This window comes from Berghia stephanieae, chromosome 2 (assembly GCF_034508935.2).
Source record: "Berghia stephanieae isolate SIO BIC M18660-M18661 chromosome 2, UCSD_Bste_1.3, whole genome shotgun sequence".
Classification (NCBI taxonomy): Eukaryota; Metazoa; Mollusca; class Gastropoda; order Nudibranchia; family Aeolidiidae; genus Berghia; species Berghia stephanieae.
Genome location: NC_088361.1, coordinates 51415480 through 51436304, shown reverse-complemented (window position 1 = coordinate 51436304; position 20825 = coordinate 51415480). Strand labels below are relative to the sequence as shown.

At 34.7% G+C, this 20825-nt stretch overlaps 1 protein-coding gene across 2 annotated transcripts; it reads right to left on the bottom strand.

The window, feature by feature from the left end:
* Window positions 1-20367, bottom strand: LOC144965123 (receptor expression-enhancing protein 5-like). 2 transcript variants are annotated; one of them, XM_078900078.1, is made up of 6 exons: window positions 19827-20361; window positions 18525-18618; window positions 15947-16085; window positions 11288-11432; window positions 7796-7840; window positions 1-2428 (listed from the first exon to the last, which is right to left on the bottom strand). In XM_078900078.1, exons 1-6 carry the CDS (start codon window positions 19960-19962, stop codon window positions 2346-2348), a joined length of 642 nt encoding a protein of 213 aa, XP_078756204.1. In that variant the 5' UTR covers window positions 19963-20361; the 3' UTR covers window positions 1-2345. The 2 variants fall into 2 exon arrangements, with proteins under 2 accessions (XP_078756204.1, XP_078756205.1); XM_078900079.1 differs by lacking the exon at window positions 7796-7840 and having other exon boundaries at window positions 19827-20367.
* Window positions 20368-20825: the final 458 nt, after the last annotated feature.

The following is a 20825-nucleotide window of genomic DNA, read 5'->3' as shown; positions in this document are numbered from 1 at the left end:
TATTGGGAAATGTGAATTTATTCCAATTAACAAAAATTACATTACAAATAAGCTCCCAAAACAAGGACAAGATCAGCAGCTGTACAGACAGGTTAGGATGAAAAGGTCCAGAAACATTTTTTAAATAACAGCAATGAAATTATCAGAGGTGAAGAAGAGGAAGAAAAGGGGTGGTGGGTGTGTAGGAGAGAGGGAGACAAAGCACATTTAATGGATATTATATATATTGAGTGGAGTAGAACAAAAATAATAGATAGTAATACCCTTAGCCCAGTCCATTACGCCAGGAAGTCATCTATCGAACCACACTGAGAGTCAAAAACTATCAAAACTTAAAAAAGATCCACCATAGCAACCTCCGCTAAGATCTCTCTTTTTTCAAACTTTGCTTCCATGACTCTTTGCATTAAATTTGGTCACCTCTGTTACTACCTTATTATTTGATTGATAATTTTAAAAGACGATGATAATGATGTTTTCAAACAGCATTATGAAGTCATAAAGAAGACCAACTGGACGGCAGATACATGTTCTGACGCAAGGATAGGTAAGAGCTTTTAAAAATATACAAATAAATAATCAAAACAAAGGGACAATATCAAAACTATAGATTTTGTGTTTTAAAGTCACAAAGCAATTGCTGAACATCATGGATGTATAAGTCAAATATTAAAAATTGATATAACTTTTGACAAATGTTTGAGTAGACAGAGCATAGGTGTTTGTTTAGTTTTTCATGCTTTTTTTTTCTGTTTTTTAAATAAAATGAAAAAAGAAAGAAAAAAAAATATAAGAGCATGAAAAACTACATTTTTGGTTACGAAATACTATGAGAGTACGAGATTAACAAGCTTTCAAAATACTTACAAATCAAAAACGACAAATATCAAATTCAATTACTCGTCCCTTTCAGACAGGAATCTACACCTAGCCAACTCACTAGAATCTTTACCAGATTGGCAAATGGAGAAAGCGCATGGACAAGGGATATAAATATGCAATTCTAACGAAGCAAATAAATCAAAGCTGGGCTGTATTGCACAATTGTGGAATCTCAAGAGAATGAATTAGTCTACAAACGTACCCAGAGAAAGAGAGAGAGAGAGAGAGAGATAAACAGATTATTTAAAAATGTAAACAATTGATCAAAATTATGTAGCCTATCAAAATGTTTTGGACCGTACAGAAAAGCATGAAAACCAGACCCGTCTACTTTTATTTCAAATAGCGGTTTGTTGTTTAAATTGGTATAAACCTGTACAATATCATGAGGGTTTTATGATTGATAAACAACTTAAATCCATGACAAAGAATTCAAAGCTTGTTCAATCTAAGTTGATCATCGTAGCATATTTGAAAGTAATAACCAAAATCCCTCCAGGCACTGTACTGTAATCTACTGACAAAATTATCTTATCATGATTAGAAAGGCTTATTTTGAATGCATCCAATGATTTGAACACTTTTTGCAAGACGTGGCAATAATCAAAGTTAGGTGGTACACAATCTATGTTTCATCAATTATTTGAAACAATACATTGGTCAAACGTACAATTAATTGTCCAACATATTTGTGAAAACTAGACCAGGTCTGGAAGGTTAATTGAAGGGGTTTAAGGAAATCCATAAGAAAAAATTAAATTTAAAAAAAGAGACTAATATAAAATATAAAGCATTAAAGAAAAGGCAAGAACTGTATTAGGACAAGAATATATAAACAAACACAATACATATAATGTAAGTCAATTACCCATTATACCGAAAGTTTACTTGAACATAAAAAAAGCTTCAAGAGGAGCCCAAACGCCTTTTCCTTATCATTTTTAGGGTCCAGTTATTAATTTGAGCAAGTGGTGAATTTAGAATTTATAGCAAATTTAAATCAACACACATACAAACACACACACATCACAGCCATATATCCACACAAATAAAAACACTAGTTTGCAGAATATGATACAGAATATCATCTGGGTATGAAATTATTTCTTTACACAAAGTTCATTTCAAACTTCTTCCATGAACAAACTAATACAGAATTATTTTTTTTCTTCTTTTAATTGTTTAAATTAATGGAGGCAACGGTGGGAACAAATAGAGTTCAGATCAAAGTAAATTTCAAAATTAAAAAAAAAAAAGAACAAAAAAAAACATAACTTATTACATGGTGTATATCAAATGCCCCACAATCTTTATCAATAGACACTGTAACCCATTAAAATTGCCATTAAAAACAACATATCGATACATATAGGACAAAATCTTCACATTATTATTGTAGACAATCTTATGATGAGTTAACAGATAGAACTGTTGATTCCATCGTGAACAGACTTGTCACAGACCTAGTCCATTTTGCTGCTATCTGAACCAGAAGTGGCACGACGAATCATCTCATCTTTGGCCATGTCCTCAGCAATGTCCTTCGCTGTTGACAAAAACAAAAAAAAAAAAAATGGTGACAATATTTGGATGAGAACAAGTTGAACAATATGATTGTTATGATAAAGTTACAACAATAATTAATAATAATAATAATAATAATAATAATAATAATAATAATAATAATAATAATAATAATAATAATAATAATAATAATAAAAATAACAATGATAATGATAATAATTATAATAATAATAGTGATAATAATGATGAAGATTATTATTATATCTAATATTATTATTATTACTGCTACTTTCACTATTATCATCATCATAATCATTGTATATAATATTAAATATCATCTATATAATAATAAGCTAAGATCAAGACACCGCAAAACAAAATAAAATCCTTATTTTTTATTATAATGAATAAAGCTACTTTTGGTATCTGTTTTTAATGGTTTTATGACGCTTACAACACATTAAGGTCTTATCAGCACCAGTAAAGAGGAAGAAAATGGGATAGTAAAAAGTTCTAGAATTACAATTAAAGCACCCAAGAAAAGTTAGGACAATGGGGAATTGGTTCAAATAAGAAACAGATGTAATTCCAAGAGCACAATATCAAAGTACTTAGTTTGAGATCACCTAAATGTTTCATCCATACACAAGCACATGGCCCCCACTGAGAGGCATATGCTCAAATGTTTACAAATCATATATAATATGTAAACAAAACATAATACAGTACATTACAGAGAGATGATTTACAAGAAAAAAAATATCTCCCAAAACTATACATTTGACTCTTTCTCTCTCAGCCAGGGCATCAGGCCAGGACCAGGACAAAACCAAAATTGCCACAAAGAAAAGTTATTAATTTTTCATTATTTCCATACACCCACATATACATACAAAGGCAAACGAAATGAGAAAGAAATCAGTCTTGTATTAAGAAGCTAAAGGCAAATGAAAAAGTCTTGTTATTATTTATTTATTTTTAAGGGTTTTACAGCGCTTGTAACACATTTAGGTCACATCAGCACCAGTAAAAAGTAAGAAAATGGGATAGTAAAAAGTTCTAGAATTACAATTTAAGTTCCCAAGAATAAGAAAGACAGAGAGGATAAGTTCAAATAGGGAACAGATGGAAATTCAAAGAGCACACTGTCAATGTGCTTAGTTTGAGATCACCTAAATGTTTCATCCTGACAAAAGCACAGGTTCCCACAAAGAGGAACACACTCAAATGTTTACAAATCATAAATAAAACAAAAATAATAAAATGCGTAACAGAGAGATGATTTACAAGAAAAAAATATAATCTCCCAAAACCCTAACTATACATCTGACTGTTTCCCTCCCAGCTAGGGTATCCGGCCAAGGTCAGGACAAAACCATGTAATCTCATCCCAAGACAAAGACAGAAGGCATGTTAGAAAACAGCTGTAAGGGGATAGAAGACACAATAAGTGTCTTCCTGCCCACTATGGGAGGCCATAAACCCAACCAGGCAACAGTCTTGTATCAAGCAGCTTGGTACAGATGATAATTGAGCAATAAAGGGTATGGATCACAGTTTTCCATAGAAAAGGCTGTGAATGTATTCAGGTAGCAGAGCTTAGAAGAGCATAAATGTCATTTGAAAGTCTTAGAACTCAGAATGCATCATTCTTAATCTACCGAATGAGTAAAAGAATATGACATCCAAACGCTTTTGGCAGCTGATGCTCATTTTCTATCCAATTTGTGTGAATTTCAGATAGAACTGATTATTAAGTAAAATATAGCAACGCCTAAGCTAGTGGCCATAGAGTATTTAAGTAGACATATAATCACATAATCATTTGATAATGCTTGCTGTAAAAGGGATCAATAAAAAATATTACTTTGTAAACTGGGGAAAGAATCCACAATAAAATGATAAAGAAATCAACTCCAATAAATATGGATGTAAAAAATGCACTACCACAACCCCTGTTTGTTTATGAAGTTATTAGCATAATCAAACATTTTAAACAACAGAAAATAAATCAACAGCTGTTTTTAAAATTGAAAAAAAAAAACATAATAAAATAAAATTTACAAATTCAAAAACAATATCTTTAATTAATAAAACAAAACAGAAACTAAAGTCAAGATTTAAATTCCAACAAGAGTACAATAATTGGTGTGTCCAAATAGCTCAGTTGGTAGAACATTCACTTCACAAGCAAAAGGGACCAAGATCGATCCCAGGTGCAGTCGAGATTTTTTCTGACCCCCTTGTCTTCTCAGCAGTGATAAATCAGCTGGTTCTATTAAATCTAGCAGAAAGAACATTGCGATAGACTAGCATCATATCCAAAGGATAGCATGCAATTGCCATTGTCTGTTTCACATTATAAAGACCTGGATAAAACTGACTCCATGGGCCTTGTGGCTCTGAAGGACTAAAGCAGAAGAAGAATTTACAATTGACCTTGAGAACGGAAAAAAAACAAAAACACGGGACACAACTCAAAAAGATACCAAACTTGCACCAAAATCTAAAAAAAATTAATTAAAGAGATATAAAGTAAGCGTGCATGTTGATATCCTTCTAAAAAAAACAATATAAGTGTAATAATCCATGGTGTAAGTTCTGAAAAAAACATAAGCAAACAGCACTGTTCAAGATCAAAGACTCCTCAATGTAAACTAGACTGAATCTGAATCATCTGTCTGGGCAGCCTCTATTTTGTCTGAACGATAAATTTCTTTCTGTACTTAAATGTGTTTTGTCTAATAATACGAAATGACTATGGTCTTTTTGTTGCTAAACATTGGTGCTTTGCGAGATATCTCAGTGATGTGATTGGATATGGTTTTGTTTATTAGTTTTTAATTCAAAGATGTCAACAATTCATAGATTGTTGAACTTATATGTAAAATTCCTTCAATTATATGATCAGATCAAGAGAACAACTGAAAACCAAATAAAACAATATTATATGGTGCTGCAACTCATAAACATAAATATAAGTTAGGTAATAAAACCATTTGTAGAATTCTGATGGATCTTCATAATTAAATAAACCGGAGCTGTTATCAAGCCTGTAAATTGTCTTTTCCAAAATTGACTGAAAATTTATTTCAACCATCGATGACCTCAGCAGAAACTGATAATAATAATAGTATGAAAGATTGAGCGGTTTTGTTTTTTTTAAAATAATAGTATGACATGTCAAACATTGTTAGATGTATCAATCTAATATGCTTTTAAAAGAATATTGTTAGTACTCACAAATCAATTAGCCTGACTGAACATAAAGGGAGGGGGTATTGTCTTACTTCTCCGTTTTTTAGTGATCAAAACTTACAGCAAGATCACAATAAGAGTGTTTTTTATTAAAACCAACAAAAAAATTAAGGCAAAAGCAGGCAAAATAAGCTTTGCCTCAGTAAGGAAATAATTACTCTTAGTTTAATTGTAGTATGAGAAAAGAAAATTCTCCAGACTTTATTCTTGGTGGGGGGAGGGGGTGGATATCCCCTGTCAAAATATTCGGGAACAAATTTAGAATATGAAATTATATCTATATAAATCCCATGACCAAGAAACTGGTCCGGGTTAGACTGTAACCTTGCTTGCAAACATGAAAAGAATTTAAACATTCTGCATTCCTTTCGGTGTTTTTTAATGAGTGATGTTGGCAAAGACTGGTTCCCTTACTGTCATTCCTTTTGACATGCAAGTCCCTTTGTAGCATAATTTAATCTGGTTTTGCGGTATAGTTAGCAATAAAACCTAGTACTAGTACTTTTTTACTAACCCTAATACTAATAGGAAAAAAAAATAACCCAGGAACTTTGTTACGACCTCTAACCCTAATAGAAAAAAAAAATCCTCGGATCTCGTGCAACCCTTTAGCCTATAGACATAGAGAAAACCTAGGACGACTGCTTTGCAGGCACTCGGCTTACATACCTCAACAACAATGGCGGTGGAGAACCAAAACAATGGTCATATTAGGAAATTTTTAACTTTTACCAATCAGTCATGGCCGAGGTTTGTTCAACTCTACAGTACAGTAAAGCTTTTAAAATTAAAATTAAAATGCTACTCCCTCAAGGAATGTGAGGAAAGTCTCCCAAGATCGCTTCCCCGCATGTTGCAGAATCGTTTAGTTTTTGTTCTTGTATTTCTTCTTTGTCTTAAGGAGACAGCAACTCAAATATCTATTTTCTTGCAGATGAAGTAAAGTTAAGAGTTCAGATGGCCGGCAAAACAAAACTAAACTAAGGGCATCTGTTTGGGTTCTGTATTAAATATTGGCTTTTACATTAAAAATTTACCGAAAAACCTTGTCGTCAATCTTCATACAATCATAATTACAGGGATACCGTTATGTCGAAGATTTTTTGTTGGAACGTGTTACAAAGAAATAATATAGCAAAATACGTCAAATTGTGTGTGAAGACATATGATTATAGGAGACTTCGCGAATGTGTGTTGGTAACACAAATCTAATGAGCGAGCCGCGAACCAACGACCGCGGTGACACTGAGCGAGGAGACAGACACAAACGATAAGACAGAGAAACTGGAAATAGCCTTGATGGACACGCACTGTGCACCAGACTTGCCACCAACCTCAATCATTTGAAAAGATTTATCATATTTTTCCAAATATCTATGGTAATTTACTCACATTTGTTCCCCAAAAATCATATTCTCAACCCGTGCAACCGTCCTAAAATTCTAATGTAACGTTCACTGAATTTGTAGACTTATCAAGCGAGTAGAGGGTAGGAAAATCCTGCAATTCCTATGATACTCATCTGTCTGGCTACTCAAATTCTCATCTGGGTGGAGACGATATTAACTGACTTTTAACTATTCCAATTTTATCATTTTAACTCGTTTTTATTACAAACTCTGACTTTTTGAATTTATCATATTTTGGTAGACATTCTCATATTATCATATTTTGGACCTCAAAGTGTACGAAAATAGAGAAATCATACTTGTTGGCAAGCATGTGAGAGAGAGTTGTGGAGATCAGACACCCTTGAGGAAGACAGCAATAAATTTTAAATATTGGTCATTTGAAAGAAAAGAGACGTTTAACAAAATTTGAATAATATAATTTCCCATTTTCAACTTAACATTTTGCATCCTTAAAACTGAAATGTTGTAATCCATGATTGAACAATCACTATTGATAACAATGGTTGGTATGTTATCATGTCCTTTTGGATTAAAATATCATCTTTCTTCACTTCCACCATCAAACTGTTTTGCATACTAAGAACAAAAATAAAAGGGAATGCTGGCTAAAGCAGCAATGGTTTGAAATTACAATGAAAATGAATATCAAACAAAATCTTTCAACTTCAAACCCAAACTGACCTTGAATCCAACAAAAAAAAACAAAAAAAAAAACTCACCCGACTGAGCTACTTCCTGGCTGTGAGTTGTGGCCAGACTGAAGACTATATATCATTATGACATGTTAGACGGCATGATACCAAAGATTTCTTAACTCAACGGGAGTAATGTGGATGTTATCAAACTTCATACTTATTTTGAAAAACAAGAGCGAATATTACAAAGCTATCAAAACCCTTTTTTCAACTTTCAATGTTCAGAGCAAAATTATAACTGCATCTTTATTTTATTTTTAGTAAAGTAATACAACTGTGACAACACAGATAGGAATTTATAATTATATGTAGTTGTTTTGTTTCAAAACCTGAATAAATCAGGGAATTCCCATCTCAACAAATTATGTCCATATTTGGAATTTACTCTCGTTGCTTTTGTGATTAGTAATTAAAATGAAGAGGACATACCACATTGTTTCTTTTAGATATATTCAACCCCCCCCCCCCCCCCCCCCAATTGTTGCTTTTAGATATATCCACCCCCCCCCCCCCCCCCCGGAATATAAGAGGAAGAAAACATCCACACATTCTGTTCAGATGAAAACTCATATTTACTTAAAGAATGAATACTTTGAAGACATGCATTAAACCTTAAATGATTTTTGATAAACCAACAAACAATCATGAGCTGGTACGTCTCATTTATAGGCTTGCATTACCACTCTTTCAAGCTTTAAAAAAGTTAATAAAATCTGATTGTTAGAAACACAGCTAAAAACAATTATTGACAAAAACCCCAAAGAAATTAGAATATTTAATATAATTCAAAACATCAACGGTTTTTTGTCTCTAGAAAAAATAGGGAATTATTTTTTAATATTTTTCTTATCCATTGTATATTAAAACCATGCATATAGTTTGTGATAAACGGTGATTTATATGACATCTGACACAAAAAGACCATGATATTTATTTTGAATAACAAAAGAAACAGTGACATCTCAAGAAGTTTTTATCCATTTTCTTGTATAAATATTGACAACCAATAAAGAAAATGAGATAGTACCAACAGTTTTGTCGAAATAGCTTTTTTGTATGATGGACAACACATTGTGGGCAAAATGCAATAGAATTTTTTTTTTTAATCACGAGCAATTTTGTCCCAAAAATATGTGGCCTTGGCCGCTTTAAGCAGAAACAATATAGAGAAAAAAGATGGTCAGCCCCAATGGTGGATGCCATGGCAGGTGGCACCGTATATAAGTGGCAGAGAACACAAGGCCAATATATATATAGTCCACTTAAGTGAAAACAATTCACAACATTGATATAGGCGAACATAGTTATCATTGTAGATGTGTGTGTGTGTGTGTGTGTGTGTGTGTGTGTGTGATTTGGGCTTTGGATGAGTTGTCTTTCTTATGCCCATGTAAATAAAAAAATCGATAATCTCGTGCACATGCCACATGGCTTTTTTGTAGTCTGGTTAAATAACAGCTAATTAGCTAGATTCTGACAGAAAAAATGAGATTTGTGCTTTGCTTGATGAATTCGACCAAATCGAGATTACCTCCCGAAAAATGGAATATGGTGATGGGGATGCTTGAAGTCGGTGAGTCAGTCACAAATGTTACAAACCATGTCAACGTACACAGAAACACTATATCTAGACTTCACGGGCGTTTCCGTCACAGATAGATTGGCGATGTGTCCCAAATGCTATTCAGGACATGTACATTTAACTTGCACATGTACGAAATTGGTTCCTCGATGCATAATGGACTTTGAAGAACATTCCAGGATTGAAAAACATAACCAGTCAAACGATCCAAATCAGACAGAGAAAATAATCTGAGACCATGGAAACCACCAACGATGACGAGCAAGGTAGGCCAGGGAACACATGATGTGGACTGATATTTTGCTGATTGTTGTGTTCTTGAAAGAGATTATGGTGTGGGGAGGTATTTCACACGACGCCAGGACACAGCTTGTAATAATTCAGGGCACAGTTACCGGTCAGCGGTACCTCAATGAGATTATAATTCTTCATGTGGAACCATGCATTAACACTAACACCCATGGTCCTGACATGATATTCCAGCAAGACAAAGCCTGTCCAAATGTCGCTAGAAATGTTCTGGAGTATTTACGTCAAGGAATCAATGCACTGCCATGGCCTGCCATTTTACCAGACCTATCACCAATAGAGCATGTTTGGGATGAGCTGGAGCGCAGACTATGTATGCGAGACAACCAACCATGTGGCCATCAACAGTTGGCTGCTGCATTGGTGGAAGAGTGGAACAACATCCCAGAGGCAAAAACAACACCTAATATTATCCATGCGCTGATGATGCCAAGTTGTGAATGCCAACAGTGGACATACCCGCTATTGAAACAGAAACATCGTTTCTGGTGAGTGGCGGTTTTCAGGTGCAAGTGCCAAAACGTAAATCATAACTGATATGAAAAAAGAAATTCACCAATCGTTTAACGATAAGGCAAAGTTTCTAAGTGCAAAGTTTCATTCATCTACTATAAGTGGAAGTTACGAATTTTTACACTTTAAGTTTGAAGCACGGTTTCTTTTTAGACCAGTATACATTCTAAAATTAAAATCACATGAATCAACACTTCATACAACACATAATATGCTTTTTCTTTGTTGTTGATTTTTTTACAAATTTAGTGAACATTATTTTTTCCAAGTCAAATGACAACGATTAAGTCAGCTGTAGAAGTGTGGCCTATCAGAATAAGCAGAGAAGTGGTTTGATCTTTTTATTTTTAATGCATGAAAATCATCTATACAATTTGTGCATTGTGAATATATTTGTACTATATTAATTTATAAAAATAATCTATTACCTATTATGTCAGAATTACCGTAGAATATAAACCATTAAGTTTTTTTATTTACAGCCTGTCTTATCTGTGAGCTCAATAGGAAAGAAAAGTCGTGACATCAAACCCTCTACTCTTTCGGTTCCTAAAACCTTGGAATGTATGTAACCAGTCCTTTAGAGTACTAATAATGAATAGGTTACATAAAAGAGGCATAATTATTTCAGTAGTAGGATATATAGGCAGATTCTGAGGATTACAGGATGTAAAAGAGCGAGGATGGATGATTCTTACTGACCATCAGCATTTATTTAGACTAGAAAATAAGACATCATCACTCTGACACCAGAAGATGAATTACACAAAGTATATATCCAGTCCTCTGAAGGAGTGGTTTTACAATTCCAATGAGATAAGAACCAGTTTTAGGACATCACACTTTTCTTCCCATTTTTTATAATTTATTCCTGCTGCCATATTAGACATACTTTGACAGAAACCCCTGTATTCAAATCATTACAGTGCAGCAATGCACCATAAAGGACCAAAGAAAAAAGCAGTCATAAAATCCAGCGAGTTCAAACATTGATAGCTGTAAATGTATTCAATACATCATTCCGAATGAGGGTACAAGCATGAGACCTTGAAAAAGTTCGTAAAAATGCAAAATAAAAACAAAATGTTCAAATGATTTTAGAGCCCTCTCACCTTCGCTAACAACATCCTTGGCCTGGTTTATAGCTGTATCAATACGACCTTGGTGACGGAGGATGAATGGCCGGATAAATTTGTAATACAGCATGTGAGATCCATTCCAAGGGACAGGGGCAAAGCACCACACCAAAAAGATACACTGAAAGACATCAGGTCAAATTACAATCAATGTCTTAGCCAAACAGCGATAACTATTTAGCAATGTGCATTTGATAATAGTATGGTATTAACTTAAAGTAATTTAGAAACTGTCAATGAATAAATAAATGAAACTTCCAAATTATCAAACTCACCACAAGTAAACGCACAATTATGTGCGATTTGCAAGAACTTTATTATCGGTTTCAAGAAGATCAAATAATGGCTTCCAATCAAAGTGAGAATCAATTACATGGTTGTTACAACTGTCATTAAATCTTTTAAATGAAACTTTTTATCAAAGCAATTAAAATAAAGAGACAATTATTTTTTTTCAGACTTCATTGAATACATTACTAATTGGGCAATATTTTATTCAAAGACAACCTTTAACAATCCAACATTACAAATAACTCTCAATTGTCTCCTTAAAAAAAAAAAAGACCGGTGATATCCAAATGGTATATTATGTTAAAGAAAAATATTATTCATCAAATCCCCAAAACAAGGGATGTCCCTGTTTTAAACAATTTGGAATGTGTTAAAAACTTGGGTATTAAATGAAACTTAATAAAAAGCAATTTATATTCATAATTGACAAATGTATGGTGTTTGAAATACTTTTGTGTGGAAGATACAATAATTATTATCTTTCACGTTCAAGTCCATAAGATACAAAAGGTACACTGCACCCATCACCACAAGTTGCTTAAATCTATTACACAACAAAATCGTCTCACTCCAATCATTCATCCCCATACTCTTGTGTATGGCGAAAACGTGTTAAAACAATGTGGGGTCTTCGATTTCTAGTATGTCATGTGGTAATTTGTTCCATTCGCCTATCGTTCAAGGGGAGAAACTATATTTTAATGTGTTTATTCTTGCGAATGGCTGATAGAATTTGTCCTGGATTATCAGGGTTTTTAAAAAATTGCTATGTAGTCTGGTATATATATATGTTTATGGCTGAGTGTTTGCTTTTGACTGTTTTGTGAAATAGATGTATGTGCACATTCTCTCTACGAGACTGTTGAGTGTCTTCGTGTCAAGAGCTCATGTCATACACCCCAGTTCCGTCTTGCAGCAATTTGTGGCAAATCCTGCAGCTGCTCTCTGAATGTTTTTTCAATGGTTTTATTACAATTATTTTATAACAACATCACTTAAGCTCTTGTAAAAGTGTTATATGACCACTTATAGGAGTAGTTCATATTGTACCAAATCCTGTAGCACTGACCAGTTTGCATTTATCACATGAGGCCAAAAGGTTGTTTTTGTGTAACATTTGCCAAAAAATAAAAAAGGCATCAATATCAAATATTTTGAAAAGCTTTGGTAAGACTTTGTTTCCACCAGTTAAGAAAAAAATTTAAAAATCGAGGATCTGCCACCAAAATCAATGTAGTTTTTTAAAAAGTTTTAAAACAGAAAATACAAAGTATTAGCCCATGAAACCCCACGATGATAAAACAGCTGTGGGCCACTTAAAATTTCTGAAATAACGAATTTCATTGGGTCTGTGGAAAATTGTAGGCCTGAACTGTAATTGCTGCTGCCACTGCCAACATCGCCAGCAAAAAAAAAAATAAAACCCAAACATTTTATATATTATAAATAAATAACAACTAATGAAAAAAGTTGTAATTTGGCACCCTAAAGAAAAAAAAAGACAATTGCATAATAATCTGGTAACCGGGAAAAAGAAAAAACAATAATTCCTAGAAAATTTTGTAAAACACATGGTTTCCTCAATTTCCAGAATTTCATGGAAAGGCATCCTTGTCACATTACCGGGACGTTTTGATGCAGTATAGTATAAGGGATCCAAATTAGAAAAATTTCCAACCACTGAAAAATAGTGGGTCTGGAAAGAGACTGATAATTGCACCCATTATAGTAATAAATATTTAAACATAATCCATAGCCATAGCTGAGACCATGGAATTCCACGAATCCACAGAAAATTTGGATCCCTGAATAGGGAGAAAAAAAAATGCTGGAGAAATGACCAAAAAACAAATGTCTAAAATTCATAAAACATTTTAATAATATAGTCTTTATTTAACATTTTTTCCCTAGCCTTTTTTTGGTTGATCTATTTGAAATTTATCACACAATCTCCATTGATTCCCTATTTTGTTTTTCAATTTGAATTTTACATTCTTGCCAAAGTCAAAGCACATCCATAAAAACGTACTTTTTCAAGCCCTCATTTCCCCTTTTAAAAATAGATCAGATTGCGATGAAAGCCTTGGGTTTTAGAAATAACTATTTTGAGTTATATTAAATCAATAAGGTGGTATTTTAGTTGCAGCCAATTTTCCTCCCTATTAACATCATTTTATTCTTACGTTATTCATTAAAATAAAGTACAAAACAAATTATGTTGATAAATAGAGAAAACCACTCCCAGTACTTGCCCCATTCTTTTATCACAACTCTCTTAACTGAAAAATAAATATCAAAGGAATATCAATTATTCTGAATAAAGTTTTCTAAATAAAAAAGAATGAATCAGATTTCTTTCTTGAAATAAAACGATTATAGCATATTTTCTTTGTCAGCCCTCTCTCATCACACCAAAACTATTGTAACAAAAATAAAGGATATCAAGGTTATCCAACACTCACCAAGTGATATGAGTGACATTCGTTGTGACAAATCAGATTTTTAACATTTACATCCTTTTAACCATTATTATTAAATTTTATGCTGAAACAGAAATTATATATTTTCAATAGAAAAGTATATACAGAGTCACCAACTTTAAATTTGGTTCACAAGAATTTCAGACACCACTCGGAGGAATTTCAATGCCGAAATAGGAATTTCTGCACACAAGAAAAGGGAATTTGGATGGAATCTGGCATTATGTTTACATATTGATATTGTATAGTTCTAAATAGATAACTGATTAGAACTATATTATGATATATAAACACAACCCCAAAGTTTTCTTATTTCAAATGAAGTAAAGCTATAAAAACCTAATGGTAGCGATTGTAGTACTGGTGGTAGTGAGGATGATGTGGTGGTGGTGGTGCTTGTACTGGTAGCGGTAGTGATGATGATGATTTTTGTTTGTTTTTGAGGGTTTTACGGCACTAGCAACACATTAAGGTCATATCAGCGCCAGTAAAAAGGAAAAAAATGTGAAAGCAAAAAGTTCTAGAATTAGAACTAAATCATGAAACAGTATGACAACGGGGAATTGGTTCAAATAGGTAACAGATGTAGATTCCAAGAGCACACTATCAGTGTACTTAGTTTGAGATCACCTAAAAGTCTCATCCAGACACAAGCACAGATCCCCACTGAGAGGAATACACTCAAATGTTCACAAATCATATATAATAATATATAAACAAAACATAATACAGCGCATAACAGAGAACTGATTTTTGGGAAATAAATATCATCTCCCAAAACTATACATTTGACTGTTTTCCTTCTCACTTCTCAGCCAGGGTATCCGACCAGGGCCAGGACAAAAACCAAGTAATCTCATTCCAAGACAAAGACAGAAAGCAAGTTGGAAAACAGATAAAGGGGGATAGAAGACACAGTACCTCTCTGCCAACTATGGGAGGGCAGGAGCCCCGCCCAGATGATGATGATGAGGTGGTGGTTGTAGTAGTAGTGGTAGTGATGATGATGTGGTGATGGTGGTTGTAGTAATAGTAGTGGTGATGGTAGTGATGATGTGGTGGTGGTGGTGGAGGCTGTAGTAGTGGTATTGATGATGATGTGGTGGTGATGGTAGTTGTGGTAGTAAAGGTAGTGATGATGATGTGGTGGTGGTGGTTGTAGTAAAAGTGAGAGTAATGATGACGAGGTGGTGGTTGTAGTAGTAGTGGTGGTGGTAGTGATGATGTGGTGGTGGTGGTGGTTGTAGTAGTGGTAGTGATGACAATGTGGTAGTGGTGGTTGTAGTGATGATGTGGTGGTAGTGGTTGTTGTAGTTGTGTTAGTTAAGAGGATGTGGTAGTATTGGATGTAGTAGTAGTAGTAGTAGTAGTAGTAGTAGTAGTAGTAGTAGTAGTAGTAGTAGTAGTAGTAGTAGTAGTAGTAGTTGTGAAGATGATGTGGTGGTGGTGTTCTAGTAGTGGTGGTAGTGATGGTTGTAGTAGTAGTGCTAGTGATGATGATGTAATGTAATGGTGGTGGTTGTAGTAGTGGTAGTGATGATGAGGATCTGGTGTAATAGTACTGGTGGTGATAATCATGTGGTGTTGATAGTTGTAGTAGTTGTGGAAGTGATGACGATGTGGTGGTGATGGTTGTAGTGGTTGTGACAGTGATGATTATGTGGTGGTTGGAGAGTGTGGAGGGGGGGGGGGCTATCCTTGGAATTTGACGGAAGTTGCCCGTAACCCTGAATGTTTTGTTCCAAACTGAAGTTTTGGCATCACTGCTGAGTATATAGGAAAAGGAAGAAATGACTAATTCATTTATTTGTTTAGAACAGAAAGTATGGTGATAATAAAAGAGTAAACAGAGGCTTATGTCTACCTTGAGAAGCCAGTAGAATGGTATCCAAAACAGGAAAATGTCAGAGAAAAACTCGATCAAACTGAACACACTGTAGACAACCCAGTAAGTCAGCCATTTTGTGTCATCCTCTTTGTCACTACTTTCTATGGCCTTCACCCTGTGGAAAAAAAAGATTGAAATTAAATATTCAAAATGTTTAATATGTGGCAGATACCTAAAATCACACATGTTTTTGCTTTCCGCTTTGAAAAAAAATTAATGAAAAACAAACAAAAAGAAATCAGTTCAACCTAAAATTAGAAATTTCATCTTTTTCTTTTTTTTGGTATAGATCTCGTATAAATTATTTCAGCAGTTAAAATGGAATGACCAAAAGATTGTAGCCTTGACTAAACTTGAGATGTGCCTTAAAATAAAATAAGAAAAATGTAAAACAGATGGACCACTTCAGATGGAGAACAGAAGTAGATCCAAGAGCGATATGTTTTTGTTTTAAGAGTTTTTAATGTGCCACAATACTTGAACTTTGAATCTGAAGTCATTTCAGCAGATGATGGGGAAGTCGAAAATATTTTAGATCAACAAAAGCCCAAGAAAATGTAAGGCAGAAGAGATGAATTAAGAGAACAAAAGGGTAGCCAAAAGCAAACTATCAGTGTATCTAATCTGAGACTGCTTTGAAGTCCCACACACTCACAAAACCTTTAGCAAAAGGAATAAACTTAAAAGTTAATAAATATATAAAAACTTAACTTCTAGTGATGATCTGCAAGAAAAAAATATCTCCCAAAATAAAAAATGTTTAAACCTCCCCCCCCCCCTCTCTCTCTCTCTCTCTGTAAATGATCAAGAACAAAGACTGTGCTATGTCTCATTCCATATAATAACCAAGGAGCAAAAAGCAAAGGAAGATAGAGAAATCCATTGACAGGGTTGGCAACCTCAATACAAGAAAAAAGATTGCTTGTCAAAAAGAGTAAGTTTTTGAGAAAAGCATAAAATTTGAAAATGTAAGACATCTCACTCCCTGCCATTGGGTAATATTGTAGATAAATAATTCTTGTAACAAGAAGTTTGAGTAGGTGAAAAATTTTACACTACTATTTGAATAAGCTCGCCTTCAGAACACATGTCAGGAGAAATGAACATTAAGCTGAAAACCAAAAACCCATCCAAACACTTATTTTGGGAACACATGCCATTACAATATATATATATACATCCGCCTCATCTAGGTCAATGCAATCATTAAATTATTAAAAAGTATAATCCAATTTAAAGCGTTTCGTCACATCCAATTAAGGTTGAGGAGATCTTATTAGTCTACCCAGTCCAGTCATTTACAGATAGCGCCACCTTACAAACCAATGTGGTGATGCAGTATTCAGTGTGTGTGCAACAATTAATAAGCGTGAATCATGTGTGACTGGTCTATTTACACAATCCAATAGACACTCATTCAACCCATGCCACCAGATACTGATGTCATTAAGCATACAAAGGCTATTGTTTTCAATAAAGGTAAAGGTAAATCATTGATGGGCATTTGATTTCACCATCTCTAAAACATCAATCCTTCTTCGCATACATGTTTACTCTGATATTCCAATTCCTAAGGATATTACAGATTCAGTATCTCTTAGGGTTTGTAGCTGATAATCAGCTTTACATGGTTTCCTTTGTAAGTCACTTGAATTCCTGAATTAAGTGCTTCAATATAATATAAGTGTAGTTCAGATCTCAGATTAAGTACCATACAGATATACAATCGGGCCCTGTCGGTTGGTTCCCTACAAAATCGGACATCGAGTTGTTTTGTCTTAGAAGTGGTAAACAATGAAGAAACGACGCTTTGGGTAAATGGGATAATGGCGAGTTTGACATCGTCAAAGGAGCCAGTAATTGTTGCAGCCTTAATTGCTCAAACAACAGCATCAGTTACGTTGATCTTCAAACTTCCGAGACAGTGCAATTTCACTCATTCCCTAATTCTAAAAAAAAAAAAAAAAAGAGAGAGAGAGAAAGAGAGAGAGAGAGAGAGAGAAAGAGAGAGAGACAGAGAGAGAGAGAGGGGGGGGGGGAGAGAGAGAGAGCAACCAAATAAAATGGCAGCAGACTCTTTTAGTTATAGTTTTCACACTACTGCGAATCGGCTTCGGTCAAGGAGCTGCCTCACGACCAGTGCGCTTCATCAGTGGGGTCTTTCTACCTGTCCAACATGTACCCGCTGTGGGCAAGAACCTGAGACGGCAGAGCATCTAGTCGAATGGTGTGTTGTGATGATGCTACCCGGCGGGTTTGCGACGGTGCACGAATGCGGACCGGACTTTGCTGATTAGGTCGATCGTCATAACATAGTAGTGTGAAAAAATTAAAAAATAAAATGGTGGACGTGATTTCACAGTGACCCATACTTTCAACGCTGCTGTAACGGGGAATTGTAAGGGAGTGACTCAGATTGATCAAAATCCTGATGCTTCTAGCAATTGGCATGTGTTTTGTTAAAAGCATCAAATACCCTGCAGCAACTTGTCTAAAATCAATTCAACATTGAATTTAAATTTTAGCTCTTATGGTTTTCCAATTAATTACTCACGATGCGTAAGCAGGGTAGAGGAATCCAATGAAGTTGCACAAAAACTGAGCTCCATAACCGACCATCAAGTACAAAACGATAACAGCAATCAGACCTGGAATAAATTATATAGCAATGATTAATATTAATAAATCTAAAGCAAATAATTGTCAGTGCATCATTACCTGTGCTATCATTAATTTATTTGCTATTCCCCAAGACAGTCAAATAGGTTAAGTATAACAAATTACCATATAAATGGGTGTGATTGGTGATAAACATGGTGGTGGTGGTTGTACTAGTAGTGGTAGTGATGATGATGTAGTGATGGTGGTGGTTGTAGTGGTAGTGATGATGGTGGTGGTGGTTGTAATAGTGGCAGTGATGATAATGTGGTGGTGGTGGTGGTTGTAGTAGTGGTAGTGATGATGATGTGGTGGTGAGGTGGTTGTAGTAATAGTGGTAGTGATGATGATGTGGTAGTGGTTGTAAAATTTGAATAACACAATTTCACATAATCATTTTTGCATTATTTTCCACTGTATATGAACGATTCTGGTATTATTTTAAAGAGCAAAGATCAAGCTCTTTTTAGCTGTGATTTAAATCAATATAGGCCAAATATGTCAAAAATTATAAATTGATAAAAGTTACGGCTTTTAAAACTTTTGCATTTTTTTTACAAAACTGAGATAGCAAAAAAATATAAGAAGGTGCATCTAGATAATTCATTTATCTATATCTATGTCAAATTTCATCAAGATTGAAGGCAGCGCAGTATGTATAATTATGGCCGCCAGTGACCAACCCTCTTTTCTCTATCCATGCTAAAAAGTCCGTTACAATCAGTAGATCTCAGCGGCATATCTCGAGGTCTAGAGCAGAGGCTGTCCAGTCTTGAGTCTGGGAATTCTCAGTCACAGTCACAGCTCTTTTGGCTTTTTGCAATTTTGTGCAGTTAATAAATCATCTAACTTTGGAGCCGTTTATCCTAGATCTAAAAGTAATAAATCTAGATATCTCATATTAAATGGTTTTTAAAATTTTCATTAAAAGACCTCTAAATCTAAACTTACTCTAACTTCTAAGTCTAAAAAAATAGATATCTAGACCCTATTTATTAATTTTTATATCAAATTGAAAGAAATGCTCACGAGGAGCTTTCGGAAGCCTTCCAGTAATGTTTCTTTTAGCGTTTATATCCACACCTGCATTCCAAACATGAATAATAAGAAAACCTAAAAACAGAAATGGATTCACTTCGACTTCACTCTATAAACAGCTGACACTGACTCACCATTGACTCCACTGACACCGACTTACCGAGTGCAATGTAAAGTCTACGAACTCCCGTCTTTGCCTCGACCTTTTCCAAAATATCTGTGAACTGGTTTTTCTCGTGCAGAGCCTTATCCAGCTTGGCCTTGAAATTTTCGAACTTTTGCGTTATGGATGCCATTTTAGTACTTTTAAAAGTAATAAAAGGGTCCTTTTTAGTGATCTTTCGTCAAATGTGAGAGCTGGCCCTGGCTACGGCTTGGGAAAGGGTCCAGTGTGTACCGGATATCCGGAAATGAGGAACGGATTGAACTGGGAACCTCGCCTGTGTAGATCACTTTTTTTTAGCAGTGAAATCAATGCTTTTAGGTAACCTTCCCTTCTAAATCAGCGGTTCCCAATAGTTGGCTGCGAAATTAATAATTCGCCGGTCCGCTGGGGAAAAATCGACGTCTTTGATTGTATGAATGAAGTCTTTACACCGAACTCCAAACCAGAGGCGGTGCTACAGTGATCGCTCCAGTAACGATAGATATTGAATTATCTTCTTACTAGCCGCCACTGCTATAAACTCACCCTTGGTAGTAAAATAGAATCGTCATATCAAAACAGAGAGAGGGTCTGCATAGCAGCGTGGCACCTTACTCCCCATGCTCTAATTTTTTAGTTTCATTTTTTTTTTTTATTGAGCCTTTATATAGAGCAATATCCACTAAACGTGTTCAACGCGCTTTACAATGGATCCCTGACCAACATGTAGAACGAGACATGATGCCTGTTAGGCGATATTGCAATTTTTCCGACAGAGCAAACGACGCTGTCAACGGCCAGGTACTCATTTTACACCTGAGTACGGTGAGAGAATGAGTAAATAGCCTTTCCAAGGAATCAACTATGCGCCGAGCGAGGCTCGAACCCATGACCTTCCGATCCGAAAGTGAGTGTCATACCATTGCAATATCGCCTAACAGGCATCATGTCTCGTTCTACATGTTGGTCAGGGATCCATTGGAAAGCGCGTTGAACACGTTTAGTGGATATTGC

Coding starts and splice junctions, on each gene's coding strand:
- LOC144965123 (XM_078900078.1), bottom strand. CDS start 19,962: ATGGCATCCATAACGCAAAAGTTCGAAAATTTCAAGGCCAAGCTGGAT. Junction 16,086..18,524: donor CTCTACCCTGCTTACGCATC/GTGAGTAATTAA, acceptor TTTTTTCCACAG/GGTGAAGGCCATAGAAAGTA. Junction 11,433..15,946: donor CATTCTACTGGCTTCTCAAG/GTAGACATAAGC, acceptor GATGTCTTTCAG/TGTATCTTTTTGGTGTGGTG.